Genomic DNA, 21,309 nt, shown 5'->3' on the forward strand with positions numbered 1-21,309 from the left:
CCTCCTCTGTAGTATTATATTCTCCTCCTCCTCTGTAGTATTACATTATCCTCCTCTGTAGTATTATATTATCCTCCTCTGTAGTATTATATTCTCCTCCTCCTCTGTAGTATTATATTCTCCTCCCCTGTAGTAATACATTCTCCTCCTCTGTAGTATTACATTCTCCTCCTCTGTAGTTTTACATTCTCCTCCTCTGTAGTATTACATTCTCCTCCTCTGTAGTATTATATTATCCTCCTCTGTAGTATTACATTCTCCTCCTCTGTAGTATTATATTATCCTCCTCTGTAGTATTATATTATCCTCCTCTGTAGTATTATATTATCCTCCTCTGTAGTATTACATTCTCCTCCTCTGTAGTATTACATTCTCCTCCTCTGTAGTATTACATTCTCCTCCTCTGTAGTATTATATTCTCCTCCTCCTCTGTAGTATTACATTCTTCTCCTCTGTAGTATTACATTCTCCTCCTCTGTAGTATTACATTCTCCTCCTCTGTAGTATTACATTCTCCTCCTCTGTAGTATTACATTATCCTCCTCTGTAGTATTATATTCTCCTCCTCTGTAGTATTATATTCTCCTCCTCTGTAGTATTATATTCTCCTCCTCTGTAGTATTATATTATCCTCCTCTGTAGTATTATATTATCCTCCTCTGTAGTATTATATTCTCTTCCTCCTCTGTAGTATTATATTATCCTCCTCTGTAGTATTATATTCTCTTCCTCCTCTGTAGTATTATATTATCCTCCTCTGTAGTATTATATTCTCCTCCTCCTCTGTAGTATTATATTCTCCTCCCCTGTAGTAATACATTCTCCTCCTCTGTAGTATTACATTCTCCTCCTCTGTAGTATTACATTCTCCTCCTCTGTAGTATTACATTCTCCTCCTCTGTAGTATTATATTATCCTCCTCTGTAGTATTACATTCTCCTCCTCTGTAGTATTATATTATCCTCCTCTGTAGTATTATATTATCCTCCTCTGTAGTATTATATTATCCTCCTCTGTAGTATTACATTCTCCTCCTCTGTAGTGTTACATTCTCCTCCTCTGTAGTATTACATTCTCCTCCTCTGTAGTATTATATTCTCCTCCTCCTCTGTAGTATTACATTCTTCTCCTCTGTAGTATTACATTCTCCTCCTCTGTAGTATTACATTCTCCTCCTCTGTAGTATTACATTCTCCTCCTCTGTAGTATTACATTATCCTCCTCTGTAGTATTATATTCTCCTCCTCTGTAGTATTATATTCTCCTCCTCTGTAGTATTATATTCTCCTCCTCTGTAGTATTATATTCTCCTCCTCCTCTGTAGTATTACATTATCCTCCTCTGTAGTATTATATTCTCCTCCTCTGTAGTATTATATTCTCCTCCTCCTCTGTAGTGTTGTGGATAATTCAAAGTCAAACAGTTGCTCCAGATTCATTCATATTTATTTCCTCATGAGAAGGTTTCACAGCAGTGTCATAATGATGTCACTCAGCAAGTGATGGCAGACGGCCTTTTACATACATTATGAGTGGGCTTATATACAGTTTTTTAGACTGAACTTTTACTACATCAGCTGTAATATATTCTCTTGAGTTTGCACAAAACAAATTACATTCACAATATTTTCTTAGCATTGCAATATTTTCCTATCAAGTAAGAAAATGGTAAGTCCTTATCATCTTCTGTATTCTGTAAGGAGGGCGTAGAGGGTGGGGTCTTGAGTCATCAGTTTTCCCTCAGCCTTTATTCTTGCTGATTCAATTCCTTAACACAGCAAAAACAGAAATACATTCTCTCAAAATATCACTCTTATATTGAAGTTAAAATGGAAATATAGAATAGAAGACAAAATGGTGGAATTAAATAATTTCTTTCACAGTAGTATATTATATTCTCCTCCTCTGTAGTATTACATTCTCCTCCTCTGTAGTATTATATTATCCTCCTCTGTAGTATTATATTATCCTCCTCTGTAGTATTACATTCTCCTCCTCTGTAGTATTACATTCTCCTCCTCTGTAGTATTACATTCTCCTCCTCTGTAGTATTACATTCTCCTTCTCTGTAGTATTATATTATCCTCCTCTGTAGTATTATATTATCCTCCTCTGTAGTATTATATTATCCTCCTCTGTAGTATTATATTCTCTTCCTCCTCTGTAGTATTATATTATCCTCCTCTGTAGTATTATATTCTCTTCCTCCTCTGTAGTATTATATTATCCTCCTCTGTAGTATTATATTCTCCTCCTCCTCTGTAGTATTATATTCTCCTCCCCTGTAGTAATACATTCTCCTCCTCTGTAGTATTACATTCTCCTCCTCTGTAGTATTACATTCTCCTCCTCTGTAGTATTACATTCTCCTCCTCTGTAGTATTACATTCTCCTCCTCTGTAGTATTACATTCTCCTCCTCTGTAGTATTACATTCTCCTCCTCTGTAGTATTACATTCTCCTCCTCTGTAGTATTATATTATCCTCCTCTGTAGTATTACATTCTCCTCCTCTGTAGTATTACATTATCCTCCTCTGCAGTATTATATTCTCCTCCTCTGTAGTATTATATTCTCCTCCTCCTCTGTAGTATTACATTCTCCTCCTCTGTAGTATTATATTCTCCTCCTCTGTAGTATTACATTCTCCTCCTCTGTAGTATTACATTCTCCTCCTCTGTAGTATTATATTATCCTCCTCTGTAGTATTATATTCTCCTCCTCCTCTGTAGTATTACATTCTCCTCCTCTGTAGTATTACATTCTCCTTCTCTGTAGTATTACATTCTCCTCCTCTGTAGTATTACATTCTCCTCCTCTGTAGTATTACATTCTCCTCCTCTGTAGTATTACATTCTCCTCCTCTGTAGTATTACATTCTCCTCCTCTGTAGTATTACATTCTCCTCCTCTGTAGTATTACATTCTCCTCCTCTGTAGTATTACATTATCCTCCTCTGTAGTATTACATTCTCCTCCTCTGTAGTATTACATTCTCCTCCTCTGTAGTATTATATTATCCTCCTCTGTAGTATTACATTCTCCTCCTCTGTAGTATTACATTATCCTCCTCTGCAGTATTATATTCTCCTCCTCTGTAGTATTATATTCTCCTCCTCCTCTGTAGTATTAAATTCTCCTCCTCTGTAGTATTATATTCTCCTCCTCTGTAGTATTACATTCTCCTCCTCTGTAGTATTACATTCTCCTCCTCTGTAGTATTATATTATCCTCCTCTGTAGTATTATATTCTCCTCCTCCTCTGTAGTATTACATTCTCCTCCTCTGTAGTATTACATTCTCCTCCTCCTCTGTAGTATTACATTCTCCTCCTCTGTAGTATTACATTCTCCTCCTCTGTAGTATTACATTCTCCTCCTCTGTAGTATTACATTCTCCTCCTCTGTAGTATTATATTATCCTCCTCTGTAGTATTATATTCTCCTCCTCCTCTGAAGTATTATATTATCCTCCTCTGTAGTATTACATTATCCTCCTCTGTAGTATTACATTCTCCTCCTCTGTAGTATTACATTCTCCTCCTCTGTAGTATTACATTATCCTCCTCTGTAGTATTACATTCTCCTCCTCTGTAGTATTATATTATCCTCCTCTGTTGTATTACATTCTCCTCCTCTGTAGTATTACATTCTCCTCCTCTGTAGTATTACATTCTCCTCCTCTGTAGTATTACATTCTCCTCCTCTGTAGTATTACATTCTCCTCCTCTGTAGTATTACATTCTCCTCCTCTGTAGTATTATATTATCCTCCTCTGTAGTATTACATTCTCCTCCTCTGTAGTATTACATTCTCCTCCTCTGTAGTATTACATTCTACTGCTCTGTAGTATTACAATATCCTCATTTGTAGTATTACATTATCCTCCTATGTAGAATTACATTCTCCTCCTCTGTAGTATTATATCATCCTCCTCTGTAGTATTACATTCTCCTCCCCTGTAGTATTACATTATCCTCCTCTGTAGTATTACATTCTCCTCCTCTGTAGTATTGCATTATCCTCCTCTGTAGTATTACATTCTCCTCCTCTGTAGTATTACATTCTCCTCCTCTGTAGTATTACATTATCCTCCTCTGCAGTATTACATTCTCCTCCCCTGTAGTATTACATTATCCTCCTCTGTAGTATTACATTCTCCTCCTCTGTAGTATTACATTCTCCTCCTCTGTAGTATTACATTATCCTCCTCTGTAAAATTACATTCTCCTCCTCTGTAGTATTACATTCTCCTCCTCTGTAGTATTACATTCTCCTCCTCTGTAGTATTATATTCTCCTCCTCTGTAGTATTACATTATCCTCTTCTGTAGTATTACATTCTCCTCCTCTGTATTATTACATTCTCCTCCTCTGTAGTATTATATTCTCCTCCTCCTCTGTAGTATTACATTATCCTCCTATGTAGAATTACATTCTCCTCCTCTGTAGTATTATATCATCCTCCTCTGTAGTATTACATTCTCCTCCCCTGTAGTATTACATTATCCTCCTCTGTAGTATTACATTCTCCTCCTCTGTAGTATTGCATTATCCTCCTCTGTAGTATTACATTCTCCTCCTCTGTAGTATTACATTCTCCTCCTCTGTAGTATTACATTATCCTCCTCTGCAGTATTACATTCTCCTCCCCTGTAGTATTACATTATCCTCCTCTGTAGTATTACATTCTCCTCCTCTGTAGTATTACATTCTCCTCCTCTGTAGTATTACATTATCCTCCTCTGTAAAATTACATTCTCCTCCTCTGTAGTATTACATTCTCCTCCTCTGTAGTATTACATTCTCCTCCTCTGTAGTATTATATTCTCCTCCTCTGTAGTATTACACTCTCCTCCTCTGTAGTATTACACTATGCTCCTCTGTAGTATTACATTCTCCTCCTCTGTAGTATTATATTCTCCTGCTCCTCTGTAGTATTACATTCTCCTCATCTGTAGTATTATATTATCCTCCTCTGTATTATTACATTATCCTCCACTGTAGTATTATATTATCCTCCTCTGTATTATTACATTCTCCTCATCTGTAGTATTATATTATCCTCCTCTGTATTATTACATTATCCTCCACTGTAGTATTATATTATCCTCCTCTGTAGTATTACATTCTCCTCCTCTGTATAATTATATTCTCCTCCTCCTCTGAAGTATTATATTATCCTCCTCTGTAGTATTACATTATCCTCTTCTGTAGAATTACATTCTCCCCCTCTGTAGTCAGGGGCGTAACTAGGAAAGACTGGGCCCCATAGCAAACTTTTGACTGGGGCCCCCCCTCCCCTGGGTGTCACACAACCCCCCCCTTGTAGATAGTGCCTTTTTTACAAACCCCCCCCTTTTGATAACGCCATACTGACCCCCTGTAGACAACGCCATACAGCCCCCCGTAGAGAACGCCATACAGCCCCCCTGTAGATAACGCCATACAGCCCCCCTGTAGATAACGCCATACAGCCCTTTGTAGATATCTACAGAGGGGGCTGTATGGCGTTATCTACGGGGGGACTGTATGGCGTTCCCTACAGGGGGGACTGTATGGCGTTCCCTACAGGGGGGGCTGTATGGCGCTATCTACAGGGGGGGGCTGTATGGCGTTATCTACGGGGGGACTGTATGGCGTTCCCTACTGGGGGGGACTGTATGGCGTTCCCTACAGGGGGGGGGCTGTATGGCGCTATCTACAGGGGGGGCTGTATGGTGCTATCTACAGGGGGGGGCTGTATGGCGCTATCTACAGGGGGGGCTGTATGGCGCTATCTACAGTGGGGCTGTATGGCGTTATCTAGAGGGGGGACTGTATGGCGTTATCTATGGGGGGGGCTGTATGTCGTTCCCTACAGAGGGGGCTGTCTGGCGTTATCTACAGGGGGGACTGTATGGCGTTACCTACAGGGAGTCTGTATGGCGTTCCCTACAGGGGGGGTCTGTAGGGAACGCCATACAGCCCCCCTGTAGGGAAAGCCATACAGCGTCCCCCCCCTGTAGGGAATGCCATACAGCATCCCCCCCTGTAGGGAACGCCATACAGCATCCCCCCCCCTGTAGGGAATGCCATACAAAGTTCCCCCCCCCTGTAGGGAACGCCATACAGCATCCCCCCTCCCAAAAAAATGTGACCTACAGTGTGTCCTAATAAAAGACATGTATCCCCTATCCACAGGAGAGGGGATACATGTGTGATCGCTGGCAGCGATAGGGAGAACGGGGGACCGAAAGTCCCCCTGAAGTTCTCCATGACTAACCTCTGACTTCCGGCGTCTGTGCAGCTCTGTAGAAATGAATGGAGCGCTGGTCACGCATGCGCACAAGCGGGACCGGCGCTCCATTCATTTCTACGGAGCTGCCGACACAGACCCCGGATGTCCGAGGTTTGTGGTGGAGAACTTCAGGGGAATTTCAGTCCCCCGTTCTCCCTATCGCTGCCAGTGATCATACATGTATCCCCTGTCCTGTGGAGATCCTGTGGAGAGGGGATACATGTCCTGTGGAGAGGTGATACATGTCCTGTGGATAGGGGATACATGTCTTTTGCTTAATGGCAGAGCAGGGAGATACCTCCCTGCTCTGCCGTACTGTTCAGTGGCGTCCCGCTGTAGCAGCCATAGCGGCTGCTAGCGGAGCCTCCGGCCATGGTGGGGGCCCGTGCCGGCGGGCGACACGGGCCCCCTCATGCCGCGGGCCCCATAGCAGCCGCTACTGCTGCTACGGCGGTAGTTACGCCACTGTCTGTAGTATTACATTCTCCTCCTCTGTAGTGTTATATTCTCCTCCTCTGTAGTATTATTCTTCTCCTCTGTAGTATTACAATATCCTCCTCTGTAGTATTATATTCTCCTCCTCTGTAGTATTATATTCTCCTCCTCCTCTGTAGTATTATATTATACTAGTCCTCTGTAGTATTACATTCTCCTCCTTTGTAGTATTATATTATCCTTCTCTGTATTATTATATTCTCCTCCTCTGTAGTGTTATATTCTCCTCCTCTGTAGTATTATATTCTTCTCCTCTGTAGTATTACAATATCCTCATCTGTAGTATTATATTATCCTCCTCTGTAAAATTATATTATCCTCCTCTGTAGTATTACATTTCCCTCCTCTGTAGTATTACATTCTCCTCCACTGTAGTATTATATTCTCCTCCTCTGTAGTATTACATTCTCCTCCTCTGTAGTATTACATTATCCTTCTCTGTAGTATTACATTCTCCTTATCTGTAGTGTTACATTCTCCTCCTCTGCAGTATTATATTCTCCTACTCTGTAGTATTATATTCTCCCCCTCTGTAGTATTACATTCTCCTCCTCTGTAGTATTATATTATCCTCCTCTGTAGTATTATATTCTCTTCCTCCTCTGTAGTATTATATTATCCTCCTCTGTAGTATTATATTATCCTCCTCTGTAGTATTATATTCTCTTCCTCCTCTGTAGTATTATATTATCCTCCTCTGTAGTATTAATTTTCCTCCTCTGTAGTATTATATTCTCCTCCTTCTCCTCTGTAGTATTATATTATCCTCCTCTGTAGTATTATATTCTCCTCCTCTGTAGTATTATATTCTCCTCCTCCTCCTCTGTAGTATTATATTCTCCTCCTCTGTAGTAGTATTACATACTCCTCCTCTGTAGTATTACATTCTCCTCCTCTGTAGTATTACATTCTCCTCCTCTGTAGTATTACATTCTCCTCCTCTGTAGTATTATATTCTCCTCCTCCTCTGTAGTATTACATTCTCCCCCTCTGTAGTATTACATTCTCCTCCTCTGTAGTATTACATTCTCCTCCTCTGTAGTATTATCAATCCTCCTCTGTAGTATTATATTCTCCTCCCCTGTAGTAATACATTCTCCTCCTCTGTAGTATTACATTCTCCTCCTCTGTTGTATTACATTCTCCTCCTCTGTAGTATTACATTCTCCTCCTCTGTAGTATTACATTCCCTCCTCTGTAGTATTACATTCTCCTCCTCTGTAGTATTACATTCTCCTCCTCTGTAGTATTACAATATCCTCCTCTGTAGTATTATATCATCCTCCTCTGTAGTATTATATTATCCTCCTCTGTAGTATTATATTCTCCTCCTCTGTAGTATTACATTCTCCTCCACTGTAGTATTATATTCTCCTCCTCTGTAGTATTACATTCTCCTCCTCTGTAGTATTATATTCTCTCCTCCTCTGTAGTATTACATTATCCTTCTCTGTAGTATTACATTCTCCTTCTCTGTAGTGTTACATTCTCCTCCTCTGCAGTATTATATTCTCCTCCTCTGTAGTATTATATTCTCCTCCTCCTCTGTAGTATTACATTCTCCCCCTCTGTAGTATTACATTCTCCTCCTCTGTAGTATTATATTATCCTCCTCTGTAGTATTATATTCTCTTCCTCCTCTGTAGTATTATATTATCCTCCTCTGTAGTATTATATTATCCTCCTCTGTAGTATTATATTCTCGTCCTCCTCTGTAGTATTATATTATCCTCCTCTGTAGTATTATATTATCCTCCTCTGTAGTATTATATTCTCCTCCTCCTCCTCTGTAGTATTATATTATCCTCCTCTGTAGTATTATATTCTCCTCCTCTGTAGTATTACATTCTCCTCCTCTGTAGTATTATATTCTCCTCCTCCTCCTCTGTAGTATTATATTCTCCTCCTCTGTAGTATTACATTCTCCTCCTCTGTAGTATTACATTCTCCTCCTCTGTAGTATTACATTCTCCTCCTCTGTAGTATTATATTCTCCTCCTCCTCTGTAGTATTACATTCTCCCCCTCTGTAGTATTACATTCTCCTCCTCTGTAGTATTACATTCTCCTCCTCTGTAGTATTATATTCTCCTCCTCTGTAGTATTACAATATCCTCCTCTGTAGTATTATATCATCCTCCTCTGTAGTATTATATTATCCTCCTCTGTAGTATTATATTCTCCTCCTCTGTAGTATTACATTCTCCTCCTCTGTAGTATTACATTCTCCTCCTCTGTAGTATTACATTCTCCTCCTCTGTAGTATTATATTCTCCTCCTCTGTAGTATTACAATATCCTCCTCTGTAGTATTATATCATCCTCCTCTGTAGTATTACATTATCCTCCTCTGTAGTATTATATTCTCCTCCTCTGTAGTATTACATTCTCCTCCTCTGTAGTATTACATTCTCCTCCTCTGTAGTATTATATTCTCCTCCTCCTCTGTAGTATTACATTATCCTTCTCTGTAGTATTACATTCTCCTCCTCTGTAGTATTACATTCTCCTCCTCTGTAGTATTATATTCTCCTCCTCCTCTGTAGTATTACATTATCCTTCTCTGTAGTATTACATTCTCCTCCTCTGTAGTATTACATTCTCCTTCTCTGTAGTGTTACATTCTCCTCCTCTGCAGTATTATATTCTCCTCCTCTGTAGTATTATATTCTCCTCCTCCTCTGTAGTATTACATTCTCCCCCTCTGTAGTATTACATTCTCCTCCTCTGTAGTATTATATTATCCTCCTCTGTAGTATTATATTCTCTTCCTCCTCTGTAGTATTATATTATCCTCCTCTGTAGTATTGTATTATCCTCCTCTGTAGTATTATATTCTCTTCCTCCTCTGTAGTATTATATTATCCTCCTCTGTAGTATTATATTCTCCTCCTCCTCCTCTGTAGTATTATATTATCCTCCTTTGTAGTATTATATTCTCCTCCTCTGTAGTATTACATTCTCCTCCTCTGTAGTATTATATTCTCCTCCTCCTCCTCTGTAGTATTATATTCTCCTCCTCTGTAGTATTACATACTCCTCCTCTGTAGTATTACATTCTCCTCCTCTGTAGTATTACATTCTCCTCCTCTGTAGTATTACATTCTCCTCCTCTGTAGTATTATATTCTCCTCCCCCTCTGTAGTATTACATTCTCCCCCTCTGTAGTATTACATTCTCCTCCTCTGTAGTATTACATTCTCCTCCTCTGTAGTATTACATTCTCCTCCTCTGTAGTATTATATCATCCTCCTCTGTAGTATTATATTCTCCTCCCCTGTAGTAATACATTCTCCTCCTCTGTAGTATTACATTCTCCTCCTCTGTAGTATTACATTCTCCTCCTCTGTAGTATTACATTCTCCTCCTCTGTAGTATTACATTCTCCTCCTCTGTAGTATTACATTCTCCTCCTCTGTAGTATTATATTCTCCTCCTCTGTAGTATTACATTCTCCTCCTCTGTAGTATTACAATATCCTCCTCTGTAGTATTATATCATCCTCCTCTGTAGTATTATATTATCCTCCTCTGTAGTATTATATTCTCCTCCTCTGTAGTATTACATTCTCCTCCTCTGTAGTATTATATTCTCCTCCTCCTCCTCTGTAGTATTATATTCTCCTCCTCTGTAGTATTATATTCTCCTCCTCTGTAGTATTACATTCTCCTCCTCTGTAGTATTATATTCTCCTCCTCCTCCTCTGTAGTATTATATTCTCCTCCTCTGTAGTATTACATTCTCCTCCTCTGTAGTATTACATTCTCCTCCTCTGTAGTATTACATTCTCCTCCTCTGTAGTATTATATTCTCCTCCTCTGTAGTATTACATTCTCCTCCTCTGTAGTATTATATTCTCCTCCTCCTCCTCTGTAGTATTATATTCTCCTCCTCTGTAGTATTACATACTCCTCCTCTGTAGTATTACATTCTCCTCCTCTGTAGTATTACATTCTCCTCCTCTGTAGTATTACATTCTCCTCCTCTGTAGTATTACATTCTCCTCCTCTGTAGTATTACACTATGCTCCTCTGTAGTATTATATTATCCTCGTCTGTGGTATTATATTGGCCAAAATATATCTTGTGGTTTGACTTTTGGAGGTAACACCTTATCATGTATGTACACTTTTCGGGGTGGCTGAGAAACATGGAGCATAAGGTCCTCCTCAGTTTAAGTGGTAGCATCTGCATGGAGTTTATATATCTATATCCCGAATTCATGTGAGCAATTCCATTCTTGACCTTGACATTGGATCTGTGCCAACAACCAAAGGGGATAAAAAAGTGACATTGGTGGGCTTTTTGTATCACCATGAGGGATGGTCACTTTTTGTAGATAGAGGATGGTGTGAGTGAAAGGAAGAAGAGCTCCACCAGTCAATGTAGTGGTTGTGATTGGTCAAAACCAGTACAATGGGTCATCATCCTAACTGACCACACAGGGTCCTTGGCATCTTATTTGGTAGTCTTTTGGTTGACCTCGATAACATAGTGTTATTCAGGCTACCTAAACCTGATGCCTCCATCTCAGTGTGTGGTACTACCATAACTCCCATGCAGCAGGGCTTATGTTTGACTCAGATCTCTTATTGTTGCTCTGATTAATTCTCATCTTCATTATTGCAACTCATGATCTCGCTTCCCGTCACCAAACTCTCCCCTCTCCAATCTATCCTGAGTTTAGCAGTCACTACTTCTCGCCTATTTCCTTTAGAAATCAATTTAAACTTCTTACTTTCTCCCTCAAAGCTCTCCCCAGTGCTGCATCTTCTTACATCTTCTCCCTCATCTCTGTCTGCCACACTACCCGTTCTCTACCTTCAGCTAATGATCTAAGACTAGCGTCCTCCGTAATCCGAAATTCCCACTGCCATCTCCAAGATTTATCTCGTGCTGCACCAGTTCTTTGGAATGCACTACCACGAACAATCAGATTAATTCACAACATCCAGAGTTATAAGCGTGCCCTAAAAACACGGCGTGGCCTATCACGTTTCCTAATTTGACTCCTCTAAATTGAACCCAGAACCCTCTACATTATTCCCCAGAACCAGATCTCTTTGGTCACCAGTATCCCCCACGCTCCATGCATCCTAATGTATACACAGATATTGGTTGGCGACTGGCTCATGCAGCTTTATGTGTATTCTCTATGGTTGGACCATTGTACAAAGCCCTTTTAACCCGTCACCTTTATTTCCTCCTAGATTGTAAGCTTTTGCAAGCGGGGCCCTCAATCCTCTATGTAATATCTGGTCTTGTTTGCACATAGGTTAGCGCTATATAAATAAAAATGATTGTAGCCAAGAAGACTTGATGTTCATCGAGGAAGATTAATAGCTGGGTTCCAGAAGAATAATCTCTTTCCTGGATTTCTCTGACACGGAGTTGTTTTCAATGAGGTTCCTTAACCCCTTAACGAATGGCGTATAGTGTTTTTACGTTGGCCGTTTGGAGTAGTTCTTCTGAAGTGCCGCCTTTTCACGTCGGCACTTCAGAAGAACTTTTCCCGCATCGTGCGGGGATCTCCTGAAGCCCGGGCTGTTGCTAACAACCCGGGCTTCAGGGCAATGGTCGTAGACCTCTAGCAGTGGGTCCAATCATATTAAACCCCTCAGATGCGGCGCTGAATAGCGAATGCCGCTTCTGAGTGATTTTACATGGAGGGCTCCCTCTCTTACCTCACGGCACTCCGCTTGCATCGTGGGGTGCCAATGGTTTCTATGGCAGCCGGGAGCCTAACAAAGTCCCCCAGGTCTGCCTTTAGTGATAGCCTATTAGGCCGTGCCAGAGGCATGGCCTAGCAGATGACTGTCAGTTTTATTACAGAAGTATTGCAGTGTATTATAAAAGCGATCAAATGATCGAACAGTAAAGTCCCCTAGTGGGACTAAAAAAAGTTAAATAAAGTTTGAAATAAAGAAATAAAAGTCCCAAGTAAAAAAAATGTAAAACCCACTTTTTCCCCTTACAAAATACTTTACTCATATTTGGTATTGCCGCGTCCGTAACGAACCCAACTATAAAACAATTACATTATTTAACCCGCACGGTGAACGCCGTAAAAATAAAATAAAAAACAACGCCAGAATTGCTGTTTTCTGTTCATCCTGCCTTCAATAAAATTTGATCAAAAGTGATCAAAAAGTCGCATTTACTCCAAAATGTTACCAATAAAAACTACAAGTCGTCCTACAAAAAAAACAAAACATAAAAAAAACGATATAAATTTGGTATCGTAACGACCCGCTGAATAAAGTTATTATGTTATTCATACCACACGGTAAATGGCGTAAAATTAAGACAAAAAAGAATATCCAGTATCCCACTAAAAAAGTTCATAAAAAGTTAATCAATAAATTATATGTACCCAAAAATGGTGTTATACAAAAATACAACTTGTCCCCCAAAAAAAAAAGTCCTTATACAGCGATGTCGACGCAAAAATTAAAAAAGTTATAGCTCTTTGAATGTGACGATGGAAAAACTTAAAAAATTGCTCTGTCATTAAGGTTTAAAATACCTTCGATATTAAGGGGTTAAGAAACAAATGAAAGTTCCCAAAGTACTAGAATCTAAGAGCTCAACTGCAGAAAGCGAAGCCAAGGAGAAGACCGGTCTTTGGCTGCAAACTGCAGGTGCTTATAATAAGCAATTCAGAGACGAGCCACAGGGGTGTGCGAGAACCTTGGCCGCTATCACAGTATTATGTAATAGACGTTGAGGACCTTCTTGTGGGTGGTTGGGATGTAGCCAAAGAACAGGAAATATGAAGAACCTATGAAAGACGTAAAGCCACATTTACCACCCCAAATACGATCTGTTCAACCAGAACATTAAAACCAGCTGTCTAATATCGCGTAGGTCCCCCTTATGCCACCAAAAAAGCTCTGACCTGTCGAGGCATGATCTCCACACGAACTCTAAAGGTACCTGGGGTATCTGGTCCCAAGCGTGTTAGCAACCGACCCTTTAAGTCCTGTAAGTTGTGAGGTGCGGCCCATGGATCGGACTTGATTTTCCCGCACATTCCACAGATGATCGATCGGATTGAAAACTGGGGAATCTGGAGGCAAAGTCAACACTTTGAAGTCTTTGTCATGTTCATCAGACCATTCCTGAGCAATGTTTGCCGTGTGACAGGGGTATTATCCGGCTGAAAAAGGGTACTACAGATAGGTAATACCGCTGCCATAAAAAAGGGTCTGCAGCAATGTTTAGGTAGGTGGTACGTGTCACAGCCACATGAATGTCAGGATCCAAGGTTTCCCAGGAGAACATTGCCCAGAGCATCACGCTGACTCCGCTGGCTTGTCTTCTTCCCATAATGCATCCTGGTGCAATCTCTTCCTTAGATAATGAACCCTGTCTCCAGTTGTCCTTCCTTGGACCATTTTTAGTAGGTACTCACCTCTGCATACTGGAAACACCCAACAAGACCGGCCATTCCGGAGAGGCTCTGACCCAGTCGTCTAGCCATCACAATTCGGCCCTTGTCAAAGTCGCTCAGATCCCTACGTTCCCTGCTTCCAACACATCAACTTCAATAAATGACTGTTCACTTGATGCCTAATATATCCCACCCCTTGACAGTCGCCATTGTAATGAGATAACCATTGTTAATCACTAAACTTGTGAGTGGTTTTATGCTATGGCTGAACGTTGTACGTGATGGACCAGGTTCATCCCAGAGAAACAATTATACTGGACTATGTATTTCACCTATAGCACCCCCTTTTCCCGCAACTTCTTTAGGGTTTAGAAACTCTGTTGGCCCCAGGTCTTCAGTTCACTGTCTGGATAGCGTATACAGAAACCAGGGTGGGCAATGTGAAGGAACCGCAGGTTACCAGCAGCAACAGAAAGCCTCATGGTCATCACAACCATACAGATACAGGGGCCACGAAAACCGACTCTTAGTCTCAAGGCTGCTGGGGTCAAAGCCGGTGGTGGTCAGAAGCCAACCATAGTACAGGGGCCATCCGCCGCTTGGTATCCCGGCCAGTCCTGGTGGATTCATTTTTATCACAAATGGGTTCTTCTAGCCTCATGGACTTCTTAGATTATTTGGTGCTATCATCGTGTTATGTCATTCTAACAGATATTCCACAGAGCAGGAAGAAAGAACCAAAGAAACGCGTGGTGAAAGACTAAATTGTCCATGTTATCCCATACTGAGCAGAATGTTGGCTGGTATCAGCGTATTATGTAATATACAGAAAAGTTACAGGCCCATTTGTGGTTGGCCTGTATCCAAAGTAGAGAAACTATGCCATACAAACCTATGAGAAGGGTGGAGAACCCCATAGATACCCTTAAAGGGGATCAGTTTATGCTTTTCTCCTCGTATAGAGTAAGAACATCAGATTACTAAATAATACAGGAAGCTCAGTTACATTTAATCCTCAATTCCCAGTTGTCACACTTGCTGGAAAAAAAATCCCACCCTGCTAAACTAATGATGTCATCTCGCTATTACTGGCGAGGTCCTATGTTCCTGTGCCTGCCAGCAATATGATGTCGACAAGTCAAAAATAATTTTGGCTTGGAAATGAACCGTTAGTCAGAGTTCCAGCAATTGCACATGTAAAATTATTTTATGGATTGGAATAAAATTCCCAATGGCTGCCATATAGCAGATATCTCCTACACTGGTAACGCAGAATGGACCACTACTGGTTGCCATTACAGTGCCCTTAAGTTCCGACTGTGCAAATGTCATTTACTATAGTTTTAGCATTTAGTGGTGTAAATGAAGGTAACATAAGCCCATCTTATAAATCATGATGGCATATTACATTATAACAGATGGTGCTATAGGGGGGGGGGGGACTTGTCATCTGATTAGATTGTCTCTAGATGAGAGGATCTATACAATGTCTAATTCAATTGTGAACTACTGGTTGCAACTCTCTAAACGGTCCGTGGGGGGGGGGGGGGGGTGTAGTGGTTGCAATTGCATAAGAGCCAGGTGCTGCTATAAGCCAAATATTCCCTTCCCCATAAGGAGACATTAGTACTATAAATGATGGTTGAGCAGCCCCAATACAGATTTGCATTGAGGTTTTAGATCCATTACTGCTATGAGAAATCCAGAATAAGCTACCCTGCCCCTTACGCCTTATATATTGTTTTTTTTTATGGTTGAGGTCAATTTGCCAAATGATCCCTTTTGGCTCTGCTGAATGGCTGATACGCTTCAAAGGGGGAGGTGCATAACAAACGATTTTTTCCACCCCCTGAATGGCATTTTGGGAAGTCAGATCAGTTTCTATGCCATAATCAGTGGTGTACCTATAGGGGGTGCAGAAGAATGGGTCTGTTACGATTAGCAGCAGGACTGTTGCTAATCAATGACCTCTGTTATCTCTGTGTTTGGGCGTTACTAGGCAATGCCTTTTGTCTGAATCTGGATTTGGTCATAATTTCACTTTGCCTGGTTAATTAAGGCCGAGTACTTTTCTTGGGCATATATATATATATATATATATATATATATATATATATATATATATATATAAATATAATTCATGCCTTGTTTACTCATGCACTGGTTATACTTCTTCTGCCATGTGCTAACTTTCTAGATTCTTGTTGGTGACATTGTTCTTGTCTATGTATTTATCTGTACTGTGGGACCTATTGGTCCTCTGAGAGATCTAGTTTTTTTTATTGTGGGTTTACGTGTTTCCCGGGATCAGTAGTTCCACTGGTTTCCACTGGTGCTATGTATTATTGTACACTGTCTATTCACCTGTTACTGCTTGCATGCTATTCATCTGCCATCCACTCCATTTGTGCATTGTCTCCGAATTCTACTACAGTCGGTGTTCGGTTCCGCTCGTCCACTGGTGAGTTACTTGTGCATTTTGTTTTCTGTGAGTGTTGAAGTATGCTTTACCCATGTGACAGCCATTGTCTGGTGTTGGGGTCTTTAGCACCACCACCGTCCTAACAGGGTCATACTTGGGCCCAACGGCTCCTCTGCCTCATAAGAACAGACCAGTATTATAAATGTCACCTGGTAGGTGGGGGGCACTGTTACAGATTTTGCATTGGGACCCAGGAGCTTTAGGTTACGCCATAATGGTGTTAGACCAGAACAAATGTGATGTAACCTACACGGTTTTGTATCTATTTACTATAAACGGAGACAGACTTTTTTTGTCTTTCAGATGAGGAGCTCCTACAAGAAGAGGATGACATGCCCTCGTCTAGACACAGGCAGAATGGTATGTAAACTTTGGAGAATAAGCAGCAGCCAAAGGTATCCGTATGCATTAGACTCAAGTCAGCCGAACCCGCCTATTTCCATGGGACTGGCCGACTAGGGTAGATGTCGGGCAAAGAAGGATAGGGCATGTTGGACTTCAGCAGGTTTGATCCTTTGTTCCCACTGGGAAATAAACATGCACACTTGGCCAAGTCGAGCATACATATATATATGAGTGAAGACAAGCGGGAGGAATATCTGTTGGTCGAACGAGCATTCAGCTATCAAATGTGTATGGGCACCTCAATTGTACCCTTCTTCTACCAGAGGGTCCAAAATTAGGTATTTCAGTCAAGTCTCTACTGTGCTGTCAGCTTGGAACTCATTAAACCTTCAAGACCTGAGTCATGGAAGAAAGACCGGTTGCTAGGGACATGAGGCCTGACAAAACCATAGAAACAGATGTAACCGTTAAACAGTGTATCCCTAGCAACCAGACTGTCTTATCTACTTCAGTTGTTGAAATCAAGCTTCAATCTGACTGGTCAATGAGCTGCAGAGAAAAAAAAAAGTGACACCAGTCGTATCACTCCCCATCTAAGACGGCAAAATAAAAATACTACTAGAATATTACCCATTTTTTTAGAAACAACTTTAGTTTGAGGATCGGGTTGTCACCATTTCTCTTATCGCATACGTCACTCAATTCTATCTGTGATCTATAATTTCAAGGTAGGACCAGGACCAACTGTGCTAAGTGTCAGAAGAACCTGTCCCTCCAGAACTCAGTGAAGGTCCTCTACGTCTTTGTGGTGATCCTCATCATTGCTGTCGTCGTGTTAGCATCATTGGGTAAGTTTGCCGCAAGCTGAACATAGTAGTAATATTAATACGACTCCACTATCCACTTTGGAAAACCCCTTTCCATATTACCAGCGGATGAAGCTAATGGAGGGGTGGTCTCTTGTTGATCGGAATGGAGAGCCACCAGGATCAGGTTATGGTGGACCCCACATATATTACAGAGACATCCATTGACTTCAGTGGGTGCCATGTGTTCCGTCAACAAGAACACCCTTGTGATCAGCTCATCGTTGGGGGACGCCGCTGCTGGACAGGGGATATCCAAAAGTGGAAAACCCCTTTAAGAAAACATCTTAAAGCCTAAGTGCACTACAGCAATTGTGCTGACTAATATGATTAGTGTTCTAGGCCTTTGGAGAATGTATATTTTATTTATATTGTTGCTGCTCTCTCTCTTAGTGTTTGTCATGTTGCTTAGCAACCACTTGCTTCCATGTCTGGGTGACTACCCTTTTGTACATGTAGATATGGAAAGTCGCATACACAAAAGAGAGGGGTCCTTATAGAACTGATCGAACTGGGACTCCATAACGATGCCTGATTTTGCCACCCAGAACTAAATGTCCTGTTTTTTGTTTCCCCCTCCACCACTTTACCATGACCCTTGCCCCAATACCCCATCCCCTTGTTTGCTGACAATGTAGTTCCTCCAGAAATGGGATTTCTGCATTAATCTCCTTCCACCTATTAACAAAGGTGATGGGACCAACTAGGACAGAGTCCCCTTTCTTTAAGGGCCCTATAATAGCAGCCGCATGGGCTACCTCTATTTGATCAACTCCTGATGATCAGCTCAAAGAAGGGGCCACAGTTATCCAGCCATCCCCTTCATTGTTTACCCAGGCACAGCGCCGTCAATTTGGTATTGGTGGTTTCTGGTACTGCAGCTCAGTCCTATTTACTTGAATGAGACTAAGCTGCACTTGGCTGCAGTACCAGGCAGCGCCACAACCAAATGTATGGTGCTGTGGTTGAGTAAACATTGAAGGGGACGCTGCCTCTTTTTTTAGCTGATGGGTTGGGGTGCCAGGAGTCGGACCCCCAGCGATCCAATATTCATGACTTATCCTATGGATAGGCCGTCAGTATTAAAATCCCGGAAAACCCTTTAATAAAATCTTGCGAAATGTTATTTATTTGCCATGATGTTGTTTGTGACCAGACGAAGGGTTGTGGGAGAGTCGTCATCTGTGTCTGATTTACTGGGGAAAGAACATGAAATTTCAGCAAAAACATGAAAAACGTCAGAGCATGTGACCTCCCTGTAATCCCGGTTTTATTCCAAGCTAGTCGCAATAACAAAAACTCGGAGCGAGCTGCTGCCCGTGTCCAGCCAGATCGGGGCTGACGACTGATAAACATGATCCATCATATGATGAGGAGCGATGAAGGACGTCCAAGATGTTCTATTATATCCAAGCTCATATTTTGTATTATTGAGATGTAGCAGAACTGAACTTGTTACTTAACTCTTTTATAGGGTCCCATCATTTGAGATAACAATATGGGATATTCCTACTTAAACCTACTAATAACATATTGTGATATCCCCATGAGTTGTGCCAAATGACAAACTCAACTCTGCTACATCTGTAATTAAATATAAGGGTTGATTTTACCTCTGGAAATGTTTGTTGATCACGTGACAGTTTACCCTGAAATAAAGAGAAGTTATATAAGTAGAAATATGAGTTGTATGACGTATTTCTATTGCTTTGGTGTCAGTCTACACTGTAGCTCTGGCATTCAGTTCAAAAACCAGGAAGTTCGAATTGAATGGAACTATAGCTCCCCCACAGGAAGTAGAAAGCATGAAACTTTTCGCAGTAAGTGGAAATGTGGTAGGAAAATGAAAAATACCCATTTAACCATTCAAATAAGTTACTGTCTCTTTAAAAAAAAAAAGTTGAGGACACATTTTTAGGCGGCGTAAATAAGAATGACGGCATCGAATTAGAATGTCAAGCGATGAGTAAATATTGGAGGATGACGCCTCATTTTCCTGTGTTATTTACAGTTTTCAGGAAAGTCAATTCCCTGTACGATGACTTCAGCTCTGCAAAGTCCGGCTATGAGAAGAAGATTGTCTCCGTGCAAGTGGATATTCAGGAGCTTGGTAAATATTGGGATTTTCTGGGCTCCATTGCTTCTAATAGCTGCTCTAAAAAGAGCCAATCAAGAGGCCAGAAAAAGCAAGCTCCGCCCACCTAGATTTTTCTTACAGCCCCTTCCTCTATTCAGGTTGCCCAGCAACCACTAGTCTCCATATCTAGGTGACCACCACTTTAGTAGATGTAGATACATATGAGAGTCTAGGCTGTAGCTGTGTCATGTGACCCCTCTTGACTCTGATTGACTGGTAGAGATCACAAAGGGTTATGGCTAGGTCTCAAATACACACGTCCGTATTATGTCTCAGTACAGCCTCCGGAGCTGTAATACTGCATCTATATCTCTGTCTGTTTCTTATTTCATATGTACACATACCGAGGATTTTCTGTCAGATTTGTACAGAATATAATACTGTATGATGCCAGGTGCCGTATTGCTGTAGTTTCTACCCCTGAAAGCATTGACCTTACAGGGAAACGTATCCGTAATATGGTGCCGTAAAGCGAGACATGTAGAGTTTGTGGCTTTGCCTTGTGTATGAGGTTTTACTGTTAGGGTATCTTCACACGGCTTATTTTCGGCCGTTTTTCGGGCCGTAAACGGCCGAAAATCGGCCAAAAAATTGGAAGCAGGACGCCTCCAAACATCTGCCCATTGATTTCAATGGGAAAAAACGGTGTTCTGTTCTGACGGGGCTTTTTTTTTTACGTGGCTGTTTTGAAAAAGACGTGCATGTCACTTCTTGATCCATTTTTGGAGCCGTTTTTCATTGACTCTATAGAAAAACAGCTAACAGTAAAAACGATGCAAAAAACGCGAGTTTGATTAAAAAATGGCTGAAAATCAGGAGCTGTTTTCCCTTGAAAAAAAGCTTTGTATTTTCCCTACGTTTTTTATTAAGCGCGTAAACATACCCTAAGGCTGGGTTCACACGAGCATGTTCGGTCCGTAAAGGACGGAACGTATTTCGGCCGCAAGTCCCAGACTGAACACACTGCAGGGAGCCGGGCTCCTAGCATCATAGTTATGTACGACGCTAGGAGTCCCTGCCTCTCTGCCGGACAACTGTCCCGTACTGTAATCATGTTTTCAGTACGGGACAGTAGTTCCACGGAGAGGCAGGGACTCCTAGTGTCGTACATAACTATGATGCTAGGAGCCCGGCTCCCTGCAGTGTGTTCGGTCCGGGACTTGCGGCCGAAATACATTCCGTCCTTTACGGACCGAACATGCTCGTGTGAATCCAGCCTAAGTGTTACTAGAGCTAGGGTTTGTAATGTTAGGGTATGTGCACACGATAACTGCATTTACGTCTGAAATTACGGAGCTGTTTTCAGGAGAAAACAGCTC

General features: G+C 41.3%; 1 protein-coding gene across 1 annotated transcript in view; it reads left to right on the forward strand.

Annotated features, from left to right (window-relative positions):
• SCARA3 (scavenger receptor class A member 3) overlaps positions 1 to 21,309 on the forward strand; it is a 134,369-nt gene that overhangs the window by 71,807 nt on the left and 41,253 nt on the right. The window contains exons 2-4 of the mRNA XM_075860819.1: positions 16,928 to 17,002; positions 17,716 to 17,835; positions 19,865 to 19,963. Coding sequence (XP_075716934.1) covers positions 16,928 to 17,002; positions 17,716 to 17,835; positions 19,865 to 19,963 — 294 coding nt within the window. The remainder of the gene's footprint in view (positions 1 to 16,927; positions 17,003 to 17,715; positions 17,836 to 19,864; positions 19,964 to 21,309) is intronic.

Source organism: Rhinoderma darwinii, chromosome 4 (genome assembly GCF_050947455.1).
Source record: "Rhinoderma darwinii isolate aRhiDar2 chromosome 4, aRhiDar2.hap1, whole genome shotgun sequence".
Taxonomy (NCBI): domain Eukaryota; kingdom Metazoa; phylum Chordata; class Amphibia; order Anura; family Rhinodermatidae; genus Rhinoderma; species Rhinoderma darwinii.